This window comes from Taudactylus pleione, unplaced genomic scaffold, assembly GCF_031769625.1.
Source record: "Taudactylus pleione unplaced genomic scaffold, aTauple2 ptg000255l, whole genome shotgun sequence".
Lineage (NCBI taxonomy): Eukaryota > Metazoa > Chordata > Amphibia > Anura > Myobatrachidae > Taudactylus > Taudactylus pleione.
Genome location: NW_028284657.1, coordinates 749,795 through 773,415, shown reverse-complemented (window position 1 = coordinate 773,415; position 23,621 = coordinate 749,795). Strand labels below are relative to the sequence as shown.

Genomic DNA, 23,621 nt, shown 5'->3' with positions numbered 1-23,621 from the left:
CGACTGCATTGCTACCGCATATTGTTAAAAGTCCTACCATACCCGACACGCATATTAAATCATACATATAATATACAAGACGCACAGCGCACAGTTGCGCTGTTTAGCAAAGCACTCTACACATAAAACGCACCACGCATATTAGCGACTACACGCAAGATCCTTACACTAACACATACCAAAATTTATAAAAAGGTTCCCTAAGCATTAAGGTTAATATTAGAGGTTTTATACATTATCAAGTCTATTGTGAAATACATATATTTGGTATCTAAGGTTTAGAACATGATAAGCAGACCGTGTTTGGTGTCATTCTAAACCACTGTTAATTTGCAGACTCCCGGTTCCATCGGCAAGGAGATCGCAACATGCGTCTGCGGATTATGGATCAAAGAGAGATAGGCATTGAAATGTACTCTGTAATGTAATGTTTATTAGTCAGTTTACACTTGTTCTTCGGCAGGAAAATGCACACAAAAAGCTGTTGGAGGCTGAACTTACAATACAAACTGACCTATGAACTGTATCGTAACAGAAGAGCCAGTAGGAAGAACCAATGGGATTATGCCAACTCGTTATATTGTATTGCCTATCTCTGCAAGGGTACATATGCAAGCACTCTAGATCTGGTAGTTAGTCATCTTTCTTTCTGTTGATGGAGGTTTCATAGTTGATGCCGGGAAATCTGGATCCAGAGCGCATGCGTATGTATCGACTGTACCTTGTATAACCTTTGCGCTAATTGTATTATAGATCAATGCATGTAACTATATGCTTTTTATGTGAATAACAACTTTCGTGCTTTGGAACCACACGCAAAGTCTGGAAAGCGATTATTTCATATGCGTACGCAATGCTAATCAGCGACTTTAAGATATAGAGGTTAATAGGAATTCATAGTTCGGGGCTCATAGAGTGAGTTCACGCTGGTAATTTACATGGTAACACACAGTTATCTGTCTCTCATCAAAGGGTGGAGGTGCCATACACAGGAAAGTACGCATTGCCTTCGAAAACCTGCTACCACTTGATGCTGAGAGACCGCTATCCGTTATTGTGCGAGTTCAAGGAGCGCTGATTAGAATCCAGGGACAAGGAAGGAAAAAATTTTGCTTGTTAAACCTCTGTATCATAGTGCTATATTAAAGGGAAAAGGTTCTATTTTCTGCTCAGGAAAGGTGTATGTAAATTGAAACGTGTGATTATGAAGGCTACTGTCTGTTAAGCCTAAATAGTGGAGGTTACTGTCTGTTAAACCTCAGTGAAAACTCTGTAGGTGCCTGATAGGGCCGTACAAACTACTGGGCCAGTGTACAAAGCAGGTACATTGTGGTTATCGAGAAACTAAGGGGTTTCTTGGTCCGGCACCCATTAATCGCAACATCCATTGATCAGTTAGGTTCTTTGGGCAATGCAATCGGACGGCATGGTTATATAAACCATGATTGTGAAGTGGATGTCATGGGAGTGAAACTGCTGGAAAGGTTAGGAGTTATTGGAACTTCTAGATGCTGCCAGTGGGAGTAAACTCAAAGTAGGAAGCAAATGACAGAAGCTTGAGTTAATATCATCGCAAGTAGAATAAGTTTCAATAGGGGGTTATTCTGCTCCTCATTATACAAGCCGAATTTAACGCCAGGCGGGTCTGCTGTGTATAACGGGAGTGCGTGAACGTAGGTCACTGAAAATCGTTCACCAATCGAAATTCTCTAGAAATTGCTAAGCGTTTTCTCAGATGGGTGCAAAGCAATCTCTAGTAATGGTCGATGGTGCGTATGCTACGGCGTACTGCGACATATGGGTCATAATGACCAAGAAATGTAGAACACCTTTTCCTAAGATTGGTAGCTTTGATTCGGAGGTTCTGAACAATGTCAGAGACAGTATATGTTTAGTGATGTCTCTGAAGAAAAGGGTAAAGTTTAATGATTGCTTGAAGTTATAGCAGCAAGAGAGGGAACCTGTGGCTTAGTGGTTTGCACGTGACACAAACTAGCGTTGCATGCACAACGCAAGAGAGCACGCATGCAATTAGCATTGCGTGCACGCCGTGAACACACGCACAGCAAGGTAGCGTTGCACAAGGTAATGTTAGTAGCACACGCACCACCACTGCCCTTAGCAGATGGGAGAGAAGGTACAGTCAATCTCAAAAACCATAAAAATGTAACAAGTAGCTTGTACTCTCTTCTAAGTACCTATAAGGAACATTTTTATGATGCAGATGATGAACCTGTTGTGATGTCCGCTCTTTCCCATGTTGCACAAATGTTAAATGAACCACCACAGGTAGCTGCCCCGCTAGTACTGGAAATGGAGGTAGCCCCTCCAGTGCAGGAAGTATTAACACCCTCTGTAACAATAGCGGAGATTGCTAATACCATACGTACTAGCAATAGGCTGAACCCCCAAACAGGCAGTAAGGTCAAAGGTAGCATTGTGGCAGGCATCCATCCCGTCCGGACAATAACTGTCCCAATGGGAATCCGGATGCACATGGTGTAGTGGCCACAAGGAATGTAGCGATGCATTGTCCATGGACAAGAGCAGAACTACTTTCCATAATGACAGATTTCCATGATCCTAGGAAAGAACTAGTAAAGTGCCAGAGATTTGTAAAAGATTTAGGTAATGCTCATGAGCCAACCAATAAAAATTGGCGAGTGGTATTACGAGCATGTCTTCCACACAATACCAATGTGAAAAAGTTTATCACGGCCTGTGTATTGGATGGAGATAGTCCCATAACTGATGAAGGTAATCAGGCCAAACAGAACCCACATTGTCACCCAATTGGCTGTATTTTTTCCATTAATTGTTAACTGGAGCAAAATCTTCACGATTAAGCAGAAAGAGAGTGAGTCTGCTGCAGATTATTTTACCAGAGCGCTGCAGACTATTACCCTATACACAGGGATAGAGAATATAAAAGACAACACACACCACAGGGAAATGACAATCACAGTGCTTATGGATGGTCTTAAGGACACTCTAAAAGCCAGGGTTCAGACCTCACTTCCTGGGTGGAGAGGAGTTACGGTAGACACACTCACAGAATCTGCAATTGAACATGATAAATACATCCTTAGGAAGAGAGAAATTCAGAGCAAGAAACTAATGGCTGTTAGTATCCAAGCTCTGGAAGGAATGCAAATAACACTGCAGCACTCTTATCACACCCAGCCACAATACACTCATCCCGTACAACCTCCAAACCCTTATCCCCATACACAACCACAATCTTTCCTCATTCCCCAGCCCACACAACAACAACAACCTTTCCCAACATGTCAACCATGAAGGTGTTATAGATGTAACAAGGAGGGCCACGTAAGTAAGTTCTGTAAGGCCAGAAATTGGGAAATGCCAAACCAGGGAACACCGAGATACCCACAGAAGGGGCACCCACAGCAGTCAGGACAATTCCAGCCATAACCTGCTCACGTCGCAGCAGTGAATGCTTTGCTGGAAGAAGATAGTCAGCTCTAGGGGTCAGGTCACACCTGTAGTCTACAGTCAGTCAGGTTAACTATTATTAGAGAAGAACCTGTAGTGATAGTTGATGTAGCTGGTACTAAACGCTCTTTTCTTGTAGACACAGGGGCGACCAGATCAGTGATAAAACCGCCATCTAATTACAGGTGACCAGCAAAACAGTACCAACAATGGGTGTAACGGGTAAAGTGCAACATTATCCTTTAACCAAATCTGCAGAGGTTACTATTGGTCCATTGCATACCAGGCATTCTTTTCTCCTGGTAGCAGCGAACCCTACTAACCTACTGGGAAGGGATTTGTTATGTACAATGGGATGTGTCATTTATTGTACACCTGATGGTGTATTTTTAGATATCCCCGAGAGAGATGCGCACGAGGTGAGGGATATATTGGACACTCCCCAAAGGTTAATGTTTTACTCTACTGTTTCAGATAAGAATCAATCTCAGGTAGAGCAGATCTCAAATACCAGGTTCACTTTGGACCAAAGATGGACAGGACACTGGATTAATGGCAAAAGTATCTCCCGTAATGGTAAATGTAAAAAGTGGTAAGCAAGCTACAAAAATTCCCCAGTACTCGTTAAAACAGGAGGTAGAGATAGGAGTTTATCCCATAATTGAGCAGTTATTACAACAGGGAATTTTAGTACATACAGTGAGTGTAGCCAACAGTCCCATCTTTCCTGTGAAGAAGAGTGGTGGGAGGGGATATAGGCTGGTACAGGACCTTAGAGGGGTTAATAAGGTAGTAGAGAGCCAATTCCCCGTAGTGCCGAATCCAGCTGTCTTTCTAATGCAGATCCCACCAAATGCATCCCATTTTACTGTCATTGACCTCTGTCCTGCCTTCTTCTCTGTCCCTCTTCATCCTGACTGTCAGTACCTATTTGCATTTACATACAGTGGGGTACAATAAACATGGACACGATTTCCCCAGGGCTTCATAGACAGCACCAGTATCTTCTCGCAGGCCTTACACGACTGTTTACAATCTTTTCAACCTGCCAATGGATGTGTTCTAATACAATATGTGGATGATTTGTTGTTGTGTTTTGATTCGTTTATGTCATGTTTAAATTATACTAAACTTTTATTGCTTCATCTCTCGCAAACAGGACACCAGGTTGCTAAGGACAAATTACAGCCATGCCAGTCCAGGGTTAAATACTTACCCAGGTATTACGACATCTGACCAATGACAGAATCCAAGCCATACAGACCATGACACTGCTGCAGAATCAACAACAAATCCGTACCTTCTTTGGAATGTGTGAATACTGCAGAATGTGGATCCCAGGTTTTTCTATTTTGGCCTTACCAATACAGGACGTAGGACCTCTTTCAGAGCCGGTCACAAGCGCTGAGCGCTCACAACTGGCTCAATGTTTTGGTCCTGCGCACGTGCAGAGGCCGCACTGTGCATACGCAAGCCCCATAGCGAGAGAGAAACTCTCTGGCTCCAGAGCTCACTACAAAAGGGGCGGCTGTTGATGCTGATCGATAGCTCGCCCCGTTTTGTAGGCGGGGCGGGGGGGCTACACAAATGGAGGCGTTCCTGATGTAACGCTTGCCGTTTTGTGGGCGGCCGCACTGTCATCACCAGTGATGTCAGTGGGGAGTTTCCTGCTCAATCAGAGCAGGAAGCTCCCTGGGGCTTGCGGTTGCTGAGACCCAACCTTAGGGTCTCATCGCAAGCCCTGTTGGTCTTGACCTTCGCGACCATCACCCTGGTCGGTCGCTAAGCTGTGGGTGGTAAACCACAGCTTAGCTAGCGACCATGAGGCCACACTTAAAAAAAAAAAGAAGCGGCCGTCCTCATTCAGAATAAACTGTCGTTTCTTGTGACCGCCTCTGAATGAGGGCCTTAGTCTCTTCCTCAAAGCTCGATCGTGATGTACACACAGAGGAAACAGAGCTGGCTTTCCTTAATCTTAAGGATAGTCTGACAAGAGCACCTGCATTGGAAATACTTGATTATGAAAAACCCTTTGATTTGTATTGTACGGAAGCTGACGGTTGTGCAGGTGTCCTCACACAAACATGGTGATGCCAGTAGGCCCGTAGCATACTACAGTGCACAATTGGACACTGTGGAAAGATCACTCCCAACGTGTTTAAGAAGTGTAGCAGCAACTGCTCTATTGGTTAGTAAGAGTGAGGATGTGGTATTAGGCCATGATATGATTGTCTATACTCCTCATGCTGTATCTGCTTTGCTGAATTCTGCCCAAACCAGACATGTTTCCTCAGCTAGGTTCACGAAATGGGAACTAGCCCTAATAGCACCTGCAAACATCACCATTAAGCAGTGCAGTACGTTAAATCCAGCAACATATTTACCATATGTGCCTAAGGATGCACAAAGGGTGGAGAGAGGTGAGTCGCTGGCGGAAGGCGAGTTCTGCAGGTTTATTGATGCACATGATTGTATGGAATATTTAAATCAGACCTTTACTGCATTACCTGACATACGTGATACACCTTTAGAAAATGTAGATGTGACATTTTACACGGATGGGAGTTGTCATTAGCAGACTGACACTGGAGAGTTATGTACAGGTTATGCTGTGGTAAATGACAAAGTCATCATAGAAGCCGAACCTTTAGGTCCACCTCACTCGCCCCAAGTGGCGGAGCTGGTGGCACTAAGGAGAGCATGTGAATTAGCAAGAGGCAAATCTGCTAATATCTACACTGACTCTAGGTACGCCTTTGGGGTAGTACATGATTTTGGTGCTCTATGGCGTCTAAGAAGTTTTATTACAGCAGCAGGCACACCAGTCACACAAGTCAAAACATATAAAAGAACCATTGACAGATATCCAAATGCCTAAGGCAGTGGCCGTCAATAAGTGTAAAGCCCATACATGTGAAGACGATCCGGTGTCACTGGGTAATAACAGGGCAGACGAAGCTGCCAAATGGGCAGCAGGTTTAAGAGTGAACATGCCAATTAATCAAATGATGATGGTTTTCCAAAAGATTGATATGCAGAAATTAATTGAGATGCAAAATTTGTGTTCCATTAAGGAAAAGGCAGTCTGGAGATCCAAGGGATGTGGGCAAGAGTCCTTTGGACTCTGGAGAGATGGACAAGGTAAGCCAGTGGCACACAAGGCATACTACCCAAGCTTGGCTGAGGCAGTGCATGGTCTGAGTCACCTGGGAGAGCAAGGTTTGTGCAAGTTGGTCAGGGCGTATTGATGTGCACCAGGTTTCTCTTTCCAAGCTGAAAAGAGGGCAATGTCCTGTTTGACATGCTTAAGGAAGAACGTTGGAAAACAGTACCAACTGAGCCATCCCATGTTCCTCCAACAGACGGACCTTTTCAGGTAATACAAATGGATTTTATCCAATTACAACCCTGCAGGAATCTGAAGTATGTATTAGTTTGTACAGATGAATTTTCTAATTGGGTTGAGGCATATCCAGCTGCTACCAATACTGCTGCGTTTACTGCTAAAAAGATTGTTCAAGAGTTTGTATGCAGATATGGAATCTCTAGAATTATTGAAAGTGATAGGGGTACTCATTTCAAAGGTGATGTCTTCCAGAACATGTGTAAATTGATGGGTATTAATAGTAGACTTCACAGCCCTTACCGACCGCAAGCCAGCGCCAAGGTGGAGAGGATGAACGGTACTATTAAAAATAAATGAAGAAAGATCATGGCAGAAACTGGACTGGGATGGCAAGAAGCCTTACCACTAGTCCTTCATAGCATCAGGACAACTCCCAGACTCCCTCTTAATCTGTCCCCCTTTGAAGTACTGTTTTGTAGACAACCTCATTTGATTATAAGTCCATGGGAAGATTTGAAAAGTAACAATGAGGTTACTGTAAGGTATCTTATAACAATGAATAAACAGTTGAAGCAGCAACAGCAGAAACTGAAATTGTTGTCACATGATATGCCAAAAACAAACTGTCATGATGTTGAACCTGGAGAATTTGTTATGATTAGCAATTTCGTGTGTTCAGGTTATTTTACAGATCAGTGGGAAGGTCCGTATTAAGTGTTGCTGATGAGTACAACTTCCTTGAAAGTGGCAGAGAGATACCTGGGTCCATTCCACTCACTGTAAGAAGGTCAACCAACCGGTGGAGAGACAAGGCGGAGTCGAGGCAGATAACATAGACCTGTCAATTGCAAGTCTGTTCCAGGAGGGTTAAAAGTTGCAGTGAGACACCTGAGCTAAAGAAATTTGTAGATCACTGATCCAGCATTGGAGTGGTATGCTGGGGTTACATTTGTGTCTTCTTCCAGAGTTATCATCCTAGTTTGTTTTGGGATTTCTGGTTTCTGTGATGGAGGACAGATGACGGAGAGGGGAGCTGATGTTGATATCGATGGAGTGGAGTTGGGAGAAGGAGTGCTAAACCAATCGGGGGAGTATCTGACCAAACCCCGTACAGTAATTGTTAAGAGATCTGTTATTTTGGAAACTCGGAGACAGTGTGAAGGTCTATCATCTGAGGATTATTGTATTTGTGAGTTTTGTGGGTCCCTACTCGATGAGAGATGCATCCAGCGGTGGCAACCTAAGTATAACCCATATTGGGGTGGGTATCCTTTAGAGGATTATCATACCATGGTGGGCAAAGTTTTAAACCAAACTGACTGTTGGGTGTGCTCTCACGTGCCCCAATGACAGCATAATGTAGGTTTGGTGCCATTTCCATTAAATGTCTCTGAGGTCTTAGACTTGCAACAAGGGAAGATGCTCAATGGAAACTTTCTTATGTCCAAACCACCACATTTTAAACTCCACCAGTACCAAGTAGATAGATCACTTTTATGTTTGAACACCACCAACTTCAATAAACCAGGAAGTTGTGAGGTGACTGGGAATAACCAGACGATGACCTTCTCACTAAGAACTGATAATGAGCCTATACATTTTGAACTGTTACACACAATTAGGTTAAGTGGGAAACACTTGCGGTATCGGTACACACTAAGTGACATCAAAGAAATGGTTGGTATAGTACCAGAAGGGTACTATACCAGGGTTATACAACCAGAAAGGTGTGTTAGCCAGATGGGAGAACCTGAGATAGGATCATTTGTTAGGGAAATGTGTTGGATGATTATGATGCATTCTATTCCTTATGTTCTCCCCAATGATGTATATTTTATATGTGGTAGGAAAGTGTATAAGTGGCTCTCTCAGAGTTCAGAAGTTTTGTGTTATCTGGGAAGAGTACTCCCAGAGGTTATGACCCTTACACATAGTGAAATGCTTGGTATTCATAAAAACATACCATCACCATATCTTCACACACAGTATGAACACAGCGACAAAAGAAATATGATAGCTGGTGATGTACATAAAGCCACACAGTTGATTAGTGAAACAACCGGCTTTCAAGTTTTAGTAGCATTAGATCCCACCAGGATCGCTTGGGGTAATCTAAATTTCAGATATATTCAAGATCTTGCTAAATTGATAGATAATATCACCGAGATGTATGATGACACGTTTAGGTACACAGGTAGGGAGTTACAAGCTTATAAGAAAGAACCTGCGTAACATAGGCTAGTGTTAAATTATTTAACAGCTGTCACTGGAGGGTATTGTGTAACTTTGGCCACCCAATTTGGTGTCAAGTGCTGCACGTATATTACAAAGAATACTAGTGACCCCAAGGAGGTAATACACTGGAAGATGGATGAAATTCTGCAGCTGAAATGGGAATTTCGGAAGAACCATAACACTTCAGTGGCTGAAGTAGAGGAGGAGAAGGTAGAGGAATGGGTTTTATGGTTGAACCCAGTGAAATGGTTCTCCGGTCTAGGGGAATGGGCCCAGGAAATGGTTGCTAGTATAGGTAAACTCCTGATCCTCATATTGGTTGTCATCTTAATAATTGACTTGTGTCAGGTGTGTTCCTACTGTGTTGAAATGTTGAAAATGTAAAACTAAGGCAAATCGAAGGAATGAAATTATGATGGTGGTCAGTAGTAACAATATGAATACTGAGGTAAATGAAGGACTGCATTACAACCCTGAACTATATTGTACCATCAGATGATGTATAGATTTAGGGGGTCATTCAGACCCACTCGCGAGCGGCAGTACGCTCGCAAGTGGGTCGATGTTCCCCACTGCGCATGCACATGACGGAGGGAGCTCCGTCGTGCGCATGCGTGAGACCCGGCGAGCGAAGGACTTTCCTTTGCTTGGAGTCTCGCACCAAAGGGGACGTGCTGTCGATGTTGATTGACAGGGAACGCCTACCATCTGAAGCCGGCCCCACTGACATCACTTGTTGGACGCTCATATATGCTGTGGGTGGTGACCCACAGCTATACGAGCATCCAGGAGGACGCTTCATTTTAATGGAGGTGGGCCCTGATTCAGAGCGAGCGCTCTGGTCAGAGCGTCCGGCTCTGAATCAGGGCCATAGTTATGCATGAAATGTTTTATGAAATGTTATTTTAAACATCTTATATAATGTAAGTCCCTATCCCCTTCAAGACTTCCTTTATAGGTTAGGTGCATCCCCACATGTTTCCCATGATCTTCCAAGATCTGCGGTGTGTGTATAAGGGTAGTTTTATGTCCCTCCCAGAGACACAATTGATGGTTTAAGAACCACCTTATGCCGTCCCAAAATATAACATTAAATAATATGTCATAGTGTAAGACTTAAAATAAATTTAAGACCAGAATGTGATAGCGTATTGTTTGCTATCAAAGGGTGGACTGTCGAAGCCAGATGATTGGCTGAGACCAGATCTCAAGTAAAAAAATCGGGCAGCGCCATTTTATGTTGCCCATGATGTCAGCATGAAACCATTGCGTGCGATGCTATTATTAGCATCGTGCAACTGCATTGCTACTGCATATTGTTAAAAATCCTACCATACCCCATACGCACATTAAATCATACATATAGTATACAAGACGCACAGCGCACAGTTGCGCTGTTTAGCAAAGCACTCTGCACATAAAACGGACCACGCAAATTAGCAGCTACACGCAAGATCCTTATACTTACCAAAATTTATAAGAAGCTTCCCTAAGCATTAAGGTTAATATTAGAGGTTTTATATGTATTTCACAATAGACTTGATAATATATATATATATCTAAGGTTTAGTATATGATAAGCAGACCGTGTTTGGTGTCATTCTAAACCACTGTTAATTTGCAGGCTCCCGGTTCCATCGGCAAGGAAATCACAACATGCGTCTGCAAATTATGGATCATAGAGAGATAGGCATTGAAATGTACTCTGTAATGTAATGTTTATTAGTCAGTTTAGACTTGTTCTTCGGCAGAAAACGCACACAAAGAGCTGTTGGAGGCTGAACTATTACAATACAAACTGACCTATGAACTGCATCGTAACAGAAGAGCCAGGAGTAAGAACCAATGGGATTATGCCAACTTGTTCTATTGTATTGCCTATCTCTGCAAGGGTACATATGCAAGCACTCTAGATCTGGTAGTTAGTCATCTTTCTTTTTTCTGTTGGTGGAGGTTTCATAGTTGATGCCGGGAAATCTGGATCCAGAGCGCATGCGTATGTATCAACTGTACCTTGTATAACCTTTGCACTAATTGTATTATAGATCAAGGTGTATAACTATATGCTTTTTATGTGAATAATAACTTTTGTGCTTTGGAACCACGCTCAAAGTCTGGAAAGCGATTATTTCATATGCGTACGCAATGCTATTCAGCGACTTTAAGATATAGAGGTTAATAGGAATTCATAGTATGTTTGCTGTTAACCTTTTTTTCTGCAGTTGGATCACAAGTCCAGAGTTTCCGTTCAATGAAATTCCCGGAAGCAAGTGTACTTTACTCGCTTAAAGTGTGTTAGGTCAATTGTAATTGTAACTGATATATTGTAATATTGGTGTGAAATTTGCTTCTGATTGCATAAATACTTGGTTTAGCCGTACCCTATTATCAAATCATCATCTTCCGGAAGATCTCAAAACTACTCAGATAGTGTTGATTGGTAAGGAAAGATTCTGACACCACACCTAGAACTGACTTAAGCATTAACTTTGTGGTGTGTGCAACAGGAGCTTTATGTCTTAAGGTGCATACACACACAACGATTTTTTGAATGATTATCGTTAAACAATATCATTTAACGATAATCGTTTGAAAAAATCGTTCTCTTTCTGAGTGAAACGATGAACGATTATTGTTCATGCGCGTTCACGTTTGTAGTTCAGTCAAACTTGTCAACTCAACGATTTTCATTAAGTTAAAATGCAAAAATCGTTTGTAGTTCATAAAAATCGTTCATTACATTTAAATGAATAGTAAATGAACAACTTTAGTAAACGATTTTAGTTAATTTTTTCAAGGTAGAAAATCGTTTACTAAAATCGTTCATTAACTCAGTCGTTGTGTGTGTATGCAGCTTTACTAATAAAACCTAATTTTCAATATGTTCTGCTCCGTAAGGGGTCCTGGGTGGGAGAGAGAAATTGTTGGGTTATCGGTGGTCACCTATTGGGGGGCAGCATGTTATATACTGTACTGGCAGCTGTGAGTAACTGATATTCTCCTTATCACAGGCTCATTTCAGAGCGATATACAGAGGATATTAGATGCTGTTGGAAGATTGCAAGGTAAGAAGTGAAAACAACTGATGGATTGGATACAAACTATTCCACCCTCCAGGACATTTACCCACCAAGCCTGGTTCCCGATAACACTCAATCCCCTAATTCCCAGCAACAGTCTAAGCCCTAAATATCTCCCAATACACCTTTTAGGTCTCTATACTGTATTCATCAGATATAAAGCAAAACACTGTATCGAAAATACAGTTATTACAAAATTTCAAAGCAGGAGAAACCATTTGTGTTTCTCTATTTCCATGTATGTTATGTAGAGCTGCACAGAGAACGATCAATCATGAGTCCTCACCACATAACGGTCTAATAACATAACCCACCCACAGAAGCGCACTCACCCACTGCAACCAGCCAGCCAAACGATATATTCAGGGACTGTGGGAGGAGACTGGGACACCTGGAGAGACCATGCAAACAGAGAGAACATATAAACTCCACACAGGGCCCGGTCCAAACTTCAACCTTAGTGCTGTTTTCACTATTGAAACTACTGAACAAATATTGGATTTGAATCTGGGGGGTTTTTTGTTTTATTTTTAAAAAGATTACAAAAATCAAATATCCAGAATCTGTCCATGGGAAGATTAGAACCACAATCCAGACCTGCAGAGATTCATAAAGTTTGGTTGTTGTCGGATCTCTGGGAACTGGAGCCGCACACCTGTAGTTGTATCATGTTCTTACTATAACCTCCGAACTGTATCACTCCCTGCAGGTAAACTAGACACTATCTGCAGCTGTGAATGGAAACAATATGGTCTGAGCTGCTACTATATGTCCAAAAGATCCCAGCCATGGACGGTGGCCAAGAAACACTGCGAAGATATGAAGTCTCATCTGGTTGTAATTACCAGCACTGAGGAGCAGGTGAGTATGTAACAGCCCAGGAGATAGCGAGGCCAGGGGTGTCTGTACCAAGGGAATAATAATGACATTATATAATATGGTGCCGTAGTATTTGGTAATATGCAGTTACTGTAACATCAGGAGATATAAAGCTGTAACATAGGGAACCAGAAAATTACTGTAAAATTACTATTCTGGTACAGAGATGGTGTATAAGTAACTGTGGGAGCACAGAGTACAGAGATGGTGTATAAGTAACTGTGGGAGCACATAGTACAGAGATGGTGTATAAGTAACTGTGGGAGCACAGAGTACAGAGATGGTGTATAAGTAACTGTGGGAGCACAGAGTACAGAGATGGTGTATAAGTAACTGTGGGAGCACATAGTACAGAGATGGTGTATAAGTAACTGTGGGAGCACAGAGTACAGAGATGGTGTATAAGTAACTGTGGGAGCACAGAGTACAGAGATGGTGTATTAGTAACTGTGGGAGCACAGAGTACAGAGATGGTGTATAAGTAACTGTGGGAGCACAGAGTACAGAGATGGTGTATAAGTAACTGTGGGAGCACAGAGTACAGAGATGGTGTATAAGTAACTGTGGGAGCACATAGTACTGAGATGGTGTATAAGTAACTGTGGGAGCACAGAGTACAGAGATGGTGTATTAGTAACTGTGGGAGCACAGAGTACAGAGATGGTGTATTAGTAACTGTGGGAGCACAGAGTACAGAGATGGTGTATAAGTAACTGTGGGAGCACAGAGTACAGAGATGGTGTATAAGTAACTGTGGGAGAACAGAGTACAGAGATGGTGTATAAGTAACTGTGGGAGCACAGAGTACAGAGATGGTGTATAAGTAACTGTGGGAGCACAGAGTACAGAGATGGTGTATAAGTAACTGTGGGAGCACAGAGTACAGAGATGGTGTATTAGTAACTGTGGGAGCACAGAGTACAGAGATGGTGTATAAGTAACTGTGGGAGCACAGAGTACAGAGATGGTGTATTAGTAACTGTGGGAGCACAGAGTACAGAGATGGTGTATAAGTAACTGTGGGAGCACAGAGTACAGAGATGGTGTATAAGTAACTGTGGGAGCACAGAGTACAGAGATGGTGTATAAGTAACTATGGGAGCACAGAGTACAGAGATGGTGTATAAGTAACTGTGGGAGCACAGAGTACAGAGATGGTGTATTAGTAACTGTGGGAGCACAGAGTACAGAGATGGTGTATAAGTAACTGTGGGAGCACAGAGTACAGAGATGGTGTATAAGTAACTGTGGGAGCACAGAGTACAGAGATGGTGTATTAGTAACTGTGGGAGCACAGAGTACAGAGATGGTGTATAAGTAACTATGGGAGCACAGAGTACAGAGATGGTGTATAAGTAACTGTGGGAGCACAGAGTACAGAGATGGTGTATTAGTAACTGTGGGAGCACAGAGTACAGAGATGGTGTATAAGTAACTGTGGGAGCACAGAGTACAGAGATGGTGTATTAGTAACTGTGGGAGCACAGAGTACAGAGATGGTGTATAAGTAACTGTGGGAGCACAGAGTACAGAGATGGTGTATTAGTAACTGTGGGAGCACAGAGTACAGAGATGGTGTATAAGTAACTGTGGGAGCACAGAGTACAGAGATGGTGTATAAGTAACTATGGGAGCACAGAGTACAGAGATGGTGTATAAGTAAGTGTGGGAGCACAGAGTACAGAGATGGTGTATAAGTAACTATGGGAGCACAGAGTACAGAGATGGTGTATAAGTAACTGTGAGAGCACAGACTACAGAGATGGTGTATAAGTAACTGTGAGAGCACAGAGTACAGAGATGGTGTATAAGTAACTGTGGGAGCACAGAGTACAGAGATGGTGTATAAGTAACTGTGGGAGCACAGAGTACAGAGATGGTGTATAAGTAACTGTGAGAGCACAGACTACAGAGATGGTGTATAAGTAACTGTGGGAGCACAGAGTACAGAGATGGTGTATAAGTAACTGTGGGAGCACAGAGTACAGAGATGGTGTATAAGTAACTGTGGGAGCACAGAGTACAGAGATGGTGTATAAGTAACTGTGGGAGCACAGAGTACAGAGATGATGTATAAGTAACTGTGGGAGCACAGAGTACAGAGATGGTGTATAAGTAACTGTGGGAGCACAGAGTACAGAGATGATGTATAAGTAACTGTGGGAGCACAGAGTACAGAGATGGTGTATAAGTAACTGTGGGAGCACAGAGTACAGAGATGGTGTATAAGTAACTATGGGAGCACAGAGTACAGAGATGGTGTATAAGTAACTGTGAGAGCACAGACTACAGAGATGGTGTATAAGTAACTGTGAGAGCACAGAGTACAGAGATGGTGTATAAGTAACTGTGGGAGCACAGAGTACAGAGATGGTGTATAAGTAACTGTGGGAGCACAGAGTACAGAGATGATGTATAAGTAACTGTGGGAGCACAAAATACAGAGATGGTGTATAAGTAACTGTGGGAGCACAGAGTACAGAGATGATGTATAAGTAACTGTGGGAGCACAGAGTACAGAGATGATGTATAAGTAACTGTGGGAGCACAGAGTACAGAGATGGTGTATAAGTAACTGTGGGAGCACAGAGTACAGAGATGGTGTATAAGTAACTGTGGGAGCACAGAGTACAGAGATGGTGTATAAGTAACTGTGGGAGCACAGAGTACAGAGATGATGTATAAGTAACTGTGGGAGCACAGAGTACAGAGATGGTGTATAAGTAACTGTGGGAGCACAGAGTACAGAGATGATGTATAAGTAACTGTGGGAGCACAGAGTACAGAGATGGTGTATAAGTAACTATGGGAGCACAGAGTACAGAGATGGTGTATAAGTAACTGTGAGAGCACAGACTACAGAGATGGTGTATAAGTAACTGTGAGAGCACAGAGTACAGAGATGGTGTATAAGTAACTGTGGGAGCACAGAGTACAGAGATGGTGTATAAGTAACTGTGGGAGCACAGAGTACAGAGATGGTGTATAAGTAACTGTGGGAGCACAGAGTACAGAGATGATGTATAAGTAACTGTGGGAGCACAGAGTACAGAGATGGTGTATAAGTAACTGTGGGAGCACAGAGTACAGAGATGATGTATAAGTAACTGTGGGAGCACAGAGTACAGAGATGGTGTATAAGTAACTATGGGAGCACAGAGTACAGAGATGGTGTATAAGTAACTGTGAGAGCACAGAGTACAGAGATGGTGTATAAGTAACTGTGGGAGCACATAGTACAGAGATGGTGTATAAGTAACTGTGGGAGTACAGAGTACAGAGATGGTGTATAAGTAACTGTGGGAGCACAGAGTACAGAGATGATGTATAAGTAACTGTGGGAGCACATAGTACAGAGATGGTGTATAAGTAACTGTGGGAGCCCTGTAGTTAGGTGGATGTATTGTGTGTTAGAATGGACATTAATGTGTATTGATTAACAAACTAACTTCTCTTTCTCCTCTTGGTGAAGGAACATGCAAATCAGATGGCGCAGGGAAATGCATCGTGGATTGGTCTTACAGATGTAGATGGCAGCTGGAAATGGGTGGATGGGACACCGTATCAGTATGTGGCAGAGTAAGATGTTGATAGCATCACACCCATGTTCCGTCTTCAGGTAGCTGCAAACATGTCCCACCAGCAGTGACTATACTTACCCCTCTGCATTATGCACTGATGGTGGGATCGGTCGCTCTCACATTGTTACTGGTCTGATCAGGCAGCATAATGGAGTATTATATAATGTGTAGTATGAGGCAGGATAATGGAGTATTATATAATGTGTAGTATTATGCAGGATAATGGAGTATTATAGAATGTGTAGTATGAGGCAGGATAATGAAGTATTATATAATGTGTAGTATGAGGGAGGATAATGGAGTATTATAGAATGTGTAGTTTGAGGCAGGATAATGGAGTATTATATAATGTGTAGTATGAGGCAGGATAATGTAGTAGTATAGAATGTGTAGTATGAGGCAGGATAATGGAGTAGTATAGAATGTGTAGTATGAGGCAGGATAATGGAGTATTATAGAATGTGTAGTAGGAGTTAGAATAATGGAGCATTATATAATGTGTAGTATGAGGTAGGATAATGAAGTATTATAGAATGTGTAGTAGGAGTTAGAATAATGGAGTATTATGTAATGTGTAGTATGAGGTAGGATAATGGAATATTATAGAATGTGTAGTATGAGGCAGTATAATGCAGTATTATATAATGTGTAGTATGAGGCAGGATAATGGAGTAGTATATAATGTGTAGTACGAGGCAGGATAATGTAATAGTATATAATGTGTAGTATGAGGCAGGATAATAGAGTATTATAGAATGTATAATATGAGGCAGGATAATGGAGTAGTATAGAATGTGTAGTATGAGGCTGGATAATTGAGTAGTATATAATGTGTAGTATGAGGCAGGATAATGGAGTATTATAGAATGTGTAGTATGAGTTAGAATAATGGAGTAGTATAGAATGTGTAGTATGAGGTAGAATAATACAATATTATAGAATGTGTAGTATGAGGTAGTATAATGGAGTAGTATAGAATGTGTAGTATGAGGCAGGATAATGTAGTAGTAAAGAATGTGTAGTATGAGGTAGTATAATGGAGTATTATATAATGTGTAGTATGAGGCAGGATAATGTAGTAGTATAGAATGTGTAGTATGAGGCAGGATAATGGAGTATTATAGAATGTGTAGTATGAGGAAGGATAATGGAGTAGTATTGAATGTGTAGTATGAGGCAGGATAATGGAGTATTATAGAATGTGTAGTAGGAGTTAGAATAATGGAGCATTATATAATGTGTAGTATGAGGTAGGATAATGGAGTATTATAGAATGTGTAGTAGGAGTTAGAATAATGGAGTATTATGTAATGTGTAGTATGAGGTAGGATAATGGAATATTATAGAATGTGTAGTATGAGGCAGTATAATGCAGTAGTATATAATGTGTAGTACGAGGCAGGATAATGTAATAGTATATAATGTGTAGTATGAGGCAGGATAATAGAGTATTATAGAATGTATAATATGAGGCAGGATAATGGAGTAGTATAGAATGTGTAGTATGAGGCCGGATAATTGAGTAGTATATAATGTGTAGTATGAGGCAGGATAATGGAGTATTATAGAATGTGTAGTATGAGTTAGAATAATGGAGTAGTATAGAATGTGTAGTATGAGGTAGAATAATACAATATTATAGAATGTGTAGTATGAGGCAGGATAATGTAGTAGTAAAGAATGTGTAGTATGAGGTAGTATAATGGAGTATTATAGATTGTGTAGTATGAGGCAGGATAATGGAGTAGTATATAATGTGTAGTATGAGGCAGGATAATGGAGTATTATAGAATGTGGACTATGAGGCAGGACAAAGGAGTATTATAGAATGTGTACTATGAGACACTACAATGGAGTATTATATAATGTGTAGTAAAAGGCAGGATATTGGAGTATTATGTAAGGTGTAGTATGAGGTAGGATAATGGAGTATTATAGAATGTGAAGTATTAGGCAGGATAATGGAGTATTATAGAATGTGTAGTATGAGGCAGGATAATGGAGTATTCTAGAATGTGTAGTATGAGGCAGGATAATGGAGTATTATAGAAAGTGTAGTATGAGTTAGAATAATGGAGTAGTATAGAATGTGTAGTATGAGGTAGGATAATGGAATATTATAGAATTTGTAGTATGAGGCAGTATAATGGAGTATTATATAATGTGTAGTATGAGGCAGGATAATGGAGTAGTATATAATGTGTAGTACGAGGCAGGATAATGTAGTAGTATATAATGTGTAGTATGAGGCAGGATAATGGGTTATTATAGAATGTGTAGTATGAGTTAGTATAATGGAGTATTATAGAATGTGTAGTATGAGGTAGTATAATGGAGTATTATAGAATGTATAATATGAGGCAGGATAATGGAGTATTATAGAATGTGTAGTATGAGGTAGTATAATGGAGTATTATAGAATGTGTAGTATGATGCAGGATAGAGTATTATAGAATGTGTAGTATGAGGCAGGATAATGGAGTATTATTGAATGTGTAGTATGAGGCAGGACAATGGGATATTATAGAATGTGTAGTATGAGGCAGGATAATGGAGTATTATAGAATGTGTAGTATGAGGCAGGATAATGGAGTATTATAGAATGTGTAGTATGAGGCAGGATAATGGAGTAATATAGAATGTGTAGTATGAGGCAGGATAATGCAGTATTTTTAGAATGTGTAGTTTGAGGTAGTATAATGGAGTGGTATAGAATGTGTAGTATGAGGCAGGATAATGGAGTATTATAGAATGTGTAGTATGAGGTAGTATAATGGAGTATTATAGAATGTATAATATGAGGCAGGATAATGTAGTAGTATAGAATTTGTAGTATGAGGCAGGATAATGGAGTATTATAGAATGTGTAGTATGAGATAGGATAATGGAGTAGTATAGAATGTGCAGTATGAGGCAGGATAATGCAGTATTTTTAGAATGTGTAGTATGAGGTAGTATAATGGAGTGGTATAGAATGTGTAGTATGAGGCAGGATAATGGAGTATTATAGAATGTGTAGTATGAGGTAGTATAATGGAGTATTATAGAATGTATAATATGAGGCAGGATAATGTAGTAGTATAGAATTTGTAGTATGAGGCAGGATAATGGAGTATTATAGAATGTATAATATGAGGCAGGACAATGGGATATTATAGAATGTGTAGTATGAGGCAGGATAATGGAGTATTATAGAATGTGTAGTATGAGGCAGGATAATGGAGTATTATAGAATGTGTAGTATGAGGCAGGATAATGGAGTATTATAGAATGTGTAGTATGAGGCAGGACAATGGGATATTATAGAATGTGTAGTATGAGGCAGGATAATGGAATATTATAGAATGTATAATATGAGGATTCTGTATTCTGTGTTATTAGGTCTATGACTGATGGAATATTCTCAGACATGTAACAAGTCTCTGGTGTCTATTGTAGGTTCTGGGAGGATGGTCAGCCAGACAACTATGATGGTCATAACCTTCGAGGAGGCGAGGACTGCGCATACTTAAGATATCGCAAAAAGTGGAATGATGCTCACTGCTCTCGGAATTACCAATACATATGTGAAAAGGAAATGGCATGATAGAGAATGTCTGCTGGGGGTGCTATTTACTAATGACCTGTCCCGTTTCTGCTATTGTCACCACCGTAATACAGGAGGGATGATTACATGTATACCATGTTCCATTATCTGCAGATTGGAGGAGTGTTCAGTCTTTATAATACTCTGTTAAAGCTTCAAATAAACACAGCATCATATTAATGTATCCTGTATGTAATACAACAATAATGCATTAAACTCCTACTTCTGTACCACATAATTAGGGTAAAAATGCTATATACTGTAGTGCAACAGTGTCAGATTATCCCCCACACGGAAACATCACCTTGCTTTACACACCTGTATAACACTACATCCATATAATGACACCCAGTGACAGAGCCGTCACCTGGCTGCACACACACCTGCATAACACTACATCCATATAATGACACCCAGTGACAGAGCCGTCACATGGCCGCACACACACCTGTATAACACTACATCCATATAATGACACCCAGTGACAGAGCCATCACCTGGCCGCACACACACCTGTATAACACTACATCCTTATAATGACACCCAGTGACAGAGCCGTCACCTGGCCGCACACACACCTGTATAACACTACATCCATATAATGAGACCCAGTGACAGAGCCGTCACCTGGCTGCACACACACCTGTATAACACTACATCCATATAATGACACCCAGTGAGAGCCATCACCTGGCAGCACACACACCTGTATAACACTACATCCATATAATGACACCCAGTGACAGAGCCGTCACCTGGCAGCACACACACAAGTATAACACTACATACATATAATGACACCCAGTGACAGAGCCATCACCTGGCTGCACACACACCTGTATAACACTACATACATATAATTATACCCAGTGACAGAGCCGTCACCTGGCTGCACACACACCTGTATAACACTACATACATATAATGACACCCAGTGACATACCCATCACCTGGCTGCACACACACCTGTATAACACTACATACATATAATGACACCCACACACACCTGTATAACACTACATACATATAATGACAACCACACACACCTGTATAACACTACATACATATAATGACACCCAGTGACAGAGCCATCACCTGGCAGCACACACACCTGTATAACACTACATACATATAATGACACCCAGTGACAGAGCCGTCACCTGGCTGCACACACACCTGTATAACACTACATACATATAATGACACCCAGTGACAGAGCCGTCACCTGGCTGCACACACACCTGTATAACACTACATACATATAATGACACCCAGTGACATACCCATCACCTGGCTGCACACACACCTGTATAACACTACATACATATAATGACACCCACACACACCTGTATAACACTACATACATATAATGACAACCACACACACCTGTATAACACTACATACATATAATGACACCCAGTGACAGAGCCATCACCTGGCAGCACACACACCTGTATAACACTACACACATATAATGACACCCAGTGACAGAGCAGTCACCTGGCTGCACACACACCTGTATAACACTACATCCATATAATGACACCCAGTGACAGAGCCATCACCTGGCTGCACACACACCTGTATAACACTACATCCATATAATGACACCCACACACACCTGTATAACACTACACACATATAATGACACCCACACACACCTGTATTACACTACATACATATAATGACACCCAGTGACAGAGCCATCACCTGGCTGCACACACACCTGTATAACACTACATACATATAATGACACCCAGTGACAGAGCCGTCACCTGGCAGCACACACACCTGTATAACACTACATCCATATAATGACACCCAGTGACAGAGCCATCACCTGGCTGCACACACACCTGTATAACACTACATCCATATAATGACCCCAGTGACAGAGCCATCACCTGGCTGCACACACACCTGTATAACACTACATCCATATAATGAGACCCAGTGACAGAGCCGTCACCTGGCCGCACACACACCTGTATAACACTACATCCATATAATGACACCCAGTGACAGAGCCATCACCTGGCTGCACACACACCTGTATAACACTACATCCATTTAATGACACCCAGTGACAGAGCCGTCACCTGGCCGCACACACACCTGTATAACACTACATCCATATAATGACACCCAGTGACAGAGCCGTCACCTGGCTGCACACACACCTGTATAACACTACATACATATAATGACAGCCAGTGACAGAGCCGTCACCTGGCCGCACACACACCTGTATAAAACTACATACATATAATGACCCCAGTGACAGAGCCGTCACCTGGCCGCACACACACCTGTATAACACTACATCCATATAATGACACCCAGTGACAGAGCCATCACCTGGCTGCACACACACCTGTATAACACTACATCCATATAATGACACCCAGTGACAGAGCCATCACCTGGCTGCACACACACCTGTATAACACTACATACATATAATGACACCCAGTGACAGAGCCGTCACCTGGCTGCACACACACCTGTATAACACTACACACATATAATGACACCCACACACACCTGTATAACACTACACACATATAATGACACCCAGTGACAGAGCCATCACCTGGCTGCACACACACCTGTATAACACTACATCCATATAATGACACCCAGTGACAGAGCCATCACCTGGCTGCACACACACCTGTATAACACTACATCCATATAATGACACCCACACACACCTGTATAACACTACACACATATAATGACACCCACACACACCTGTATAACACTACACACATATAATGACACCCAGTGACAGAGCCATCACCTGGCTACACACACACCTGTATAACACTACATCCATATAATGACACCCAGTGACAGAGCCGTCACCTGGCAGCACACACACCTGTATAACACTACATCCATATAATGAGACCCAGTGACAGAGCCGTCACCTGGCTGCACACACACCTGTATAACACTACATCCATATAATGACACCCAGTGACAGAGCCGTCACCTGGCAGCACACACACCTGTATAACACTACATCCATATAATGACACCCAGTGACAGAGCCGTCACCTGGCTGCACACACACCTGTATAACACTACATCCATATAATGACACCCAGTGACAGAGCCATCACCTGGCTGCACACACACCTGTATAACACTACATCCATATAATGACACCCAGTGACAGAGCCGTCACCTGGCTGCACACACACCTGTATAACACTACATCCATATAATGACACCCAGTTATGCTACTATATGACCTCGTTATGACTCCAACATGCCCAGTGTCCTGGGAGCTATAGTCTGCACAATCTTAGGGATGAGACCACCTAGGAATAGAGCATTTATTCACATCAATAGCAACCACACCTATTCTATAAATGTGCCAGTGGTGAGTGATGCAAACCTAACAAATATGACTGTGCTACAGTATCTGGCTATCCTGGCTCCCGTCACAG

General features: G+C 41.8%; 1 protein-coding gene across 1 annotated transcript in view; it reads left to right on the top strand.

Annotated features, from left to right (window-relative positions):
* LOC148515060 (asialoglycoprotein receptor 1-like) overlaps positions 1–20,322 on the top strand; it is a 68,899-nt gene extending 48,577 nt beyond the window's left edge. The window contains exons 5-8 of the mRNA XM_088480527.1: positions 12,049–12,102; positions 12,827–12,978; positions 16,469–16,575; positions 20,016–20,322. Coding sequence (XP_088336653.1) covers positions 12,049–12,102; positions 12,827–12,978; positions 16,469–16,575; positions 20,016–20,163 — 461 coding nt within the window. The 3' untranslated portion in view covers positions 20,164–20,322. The remainder of the gene's footprint in view (positions 1–12,048; positions 12,103–12,826; positions 12,979–16,468; positions 16,576–20,015) is intronic.
* Positions 20,323–23,621: the final 3,299 nt, after the last annotated feature.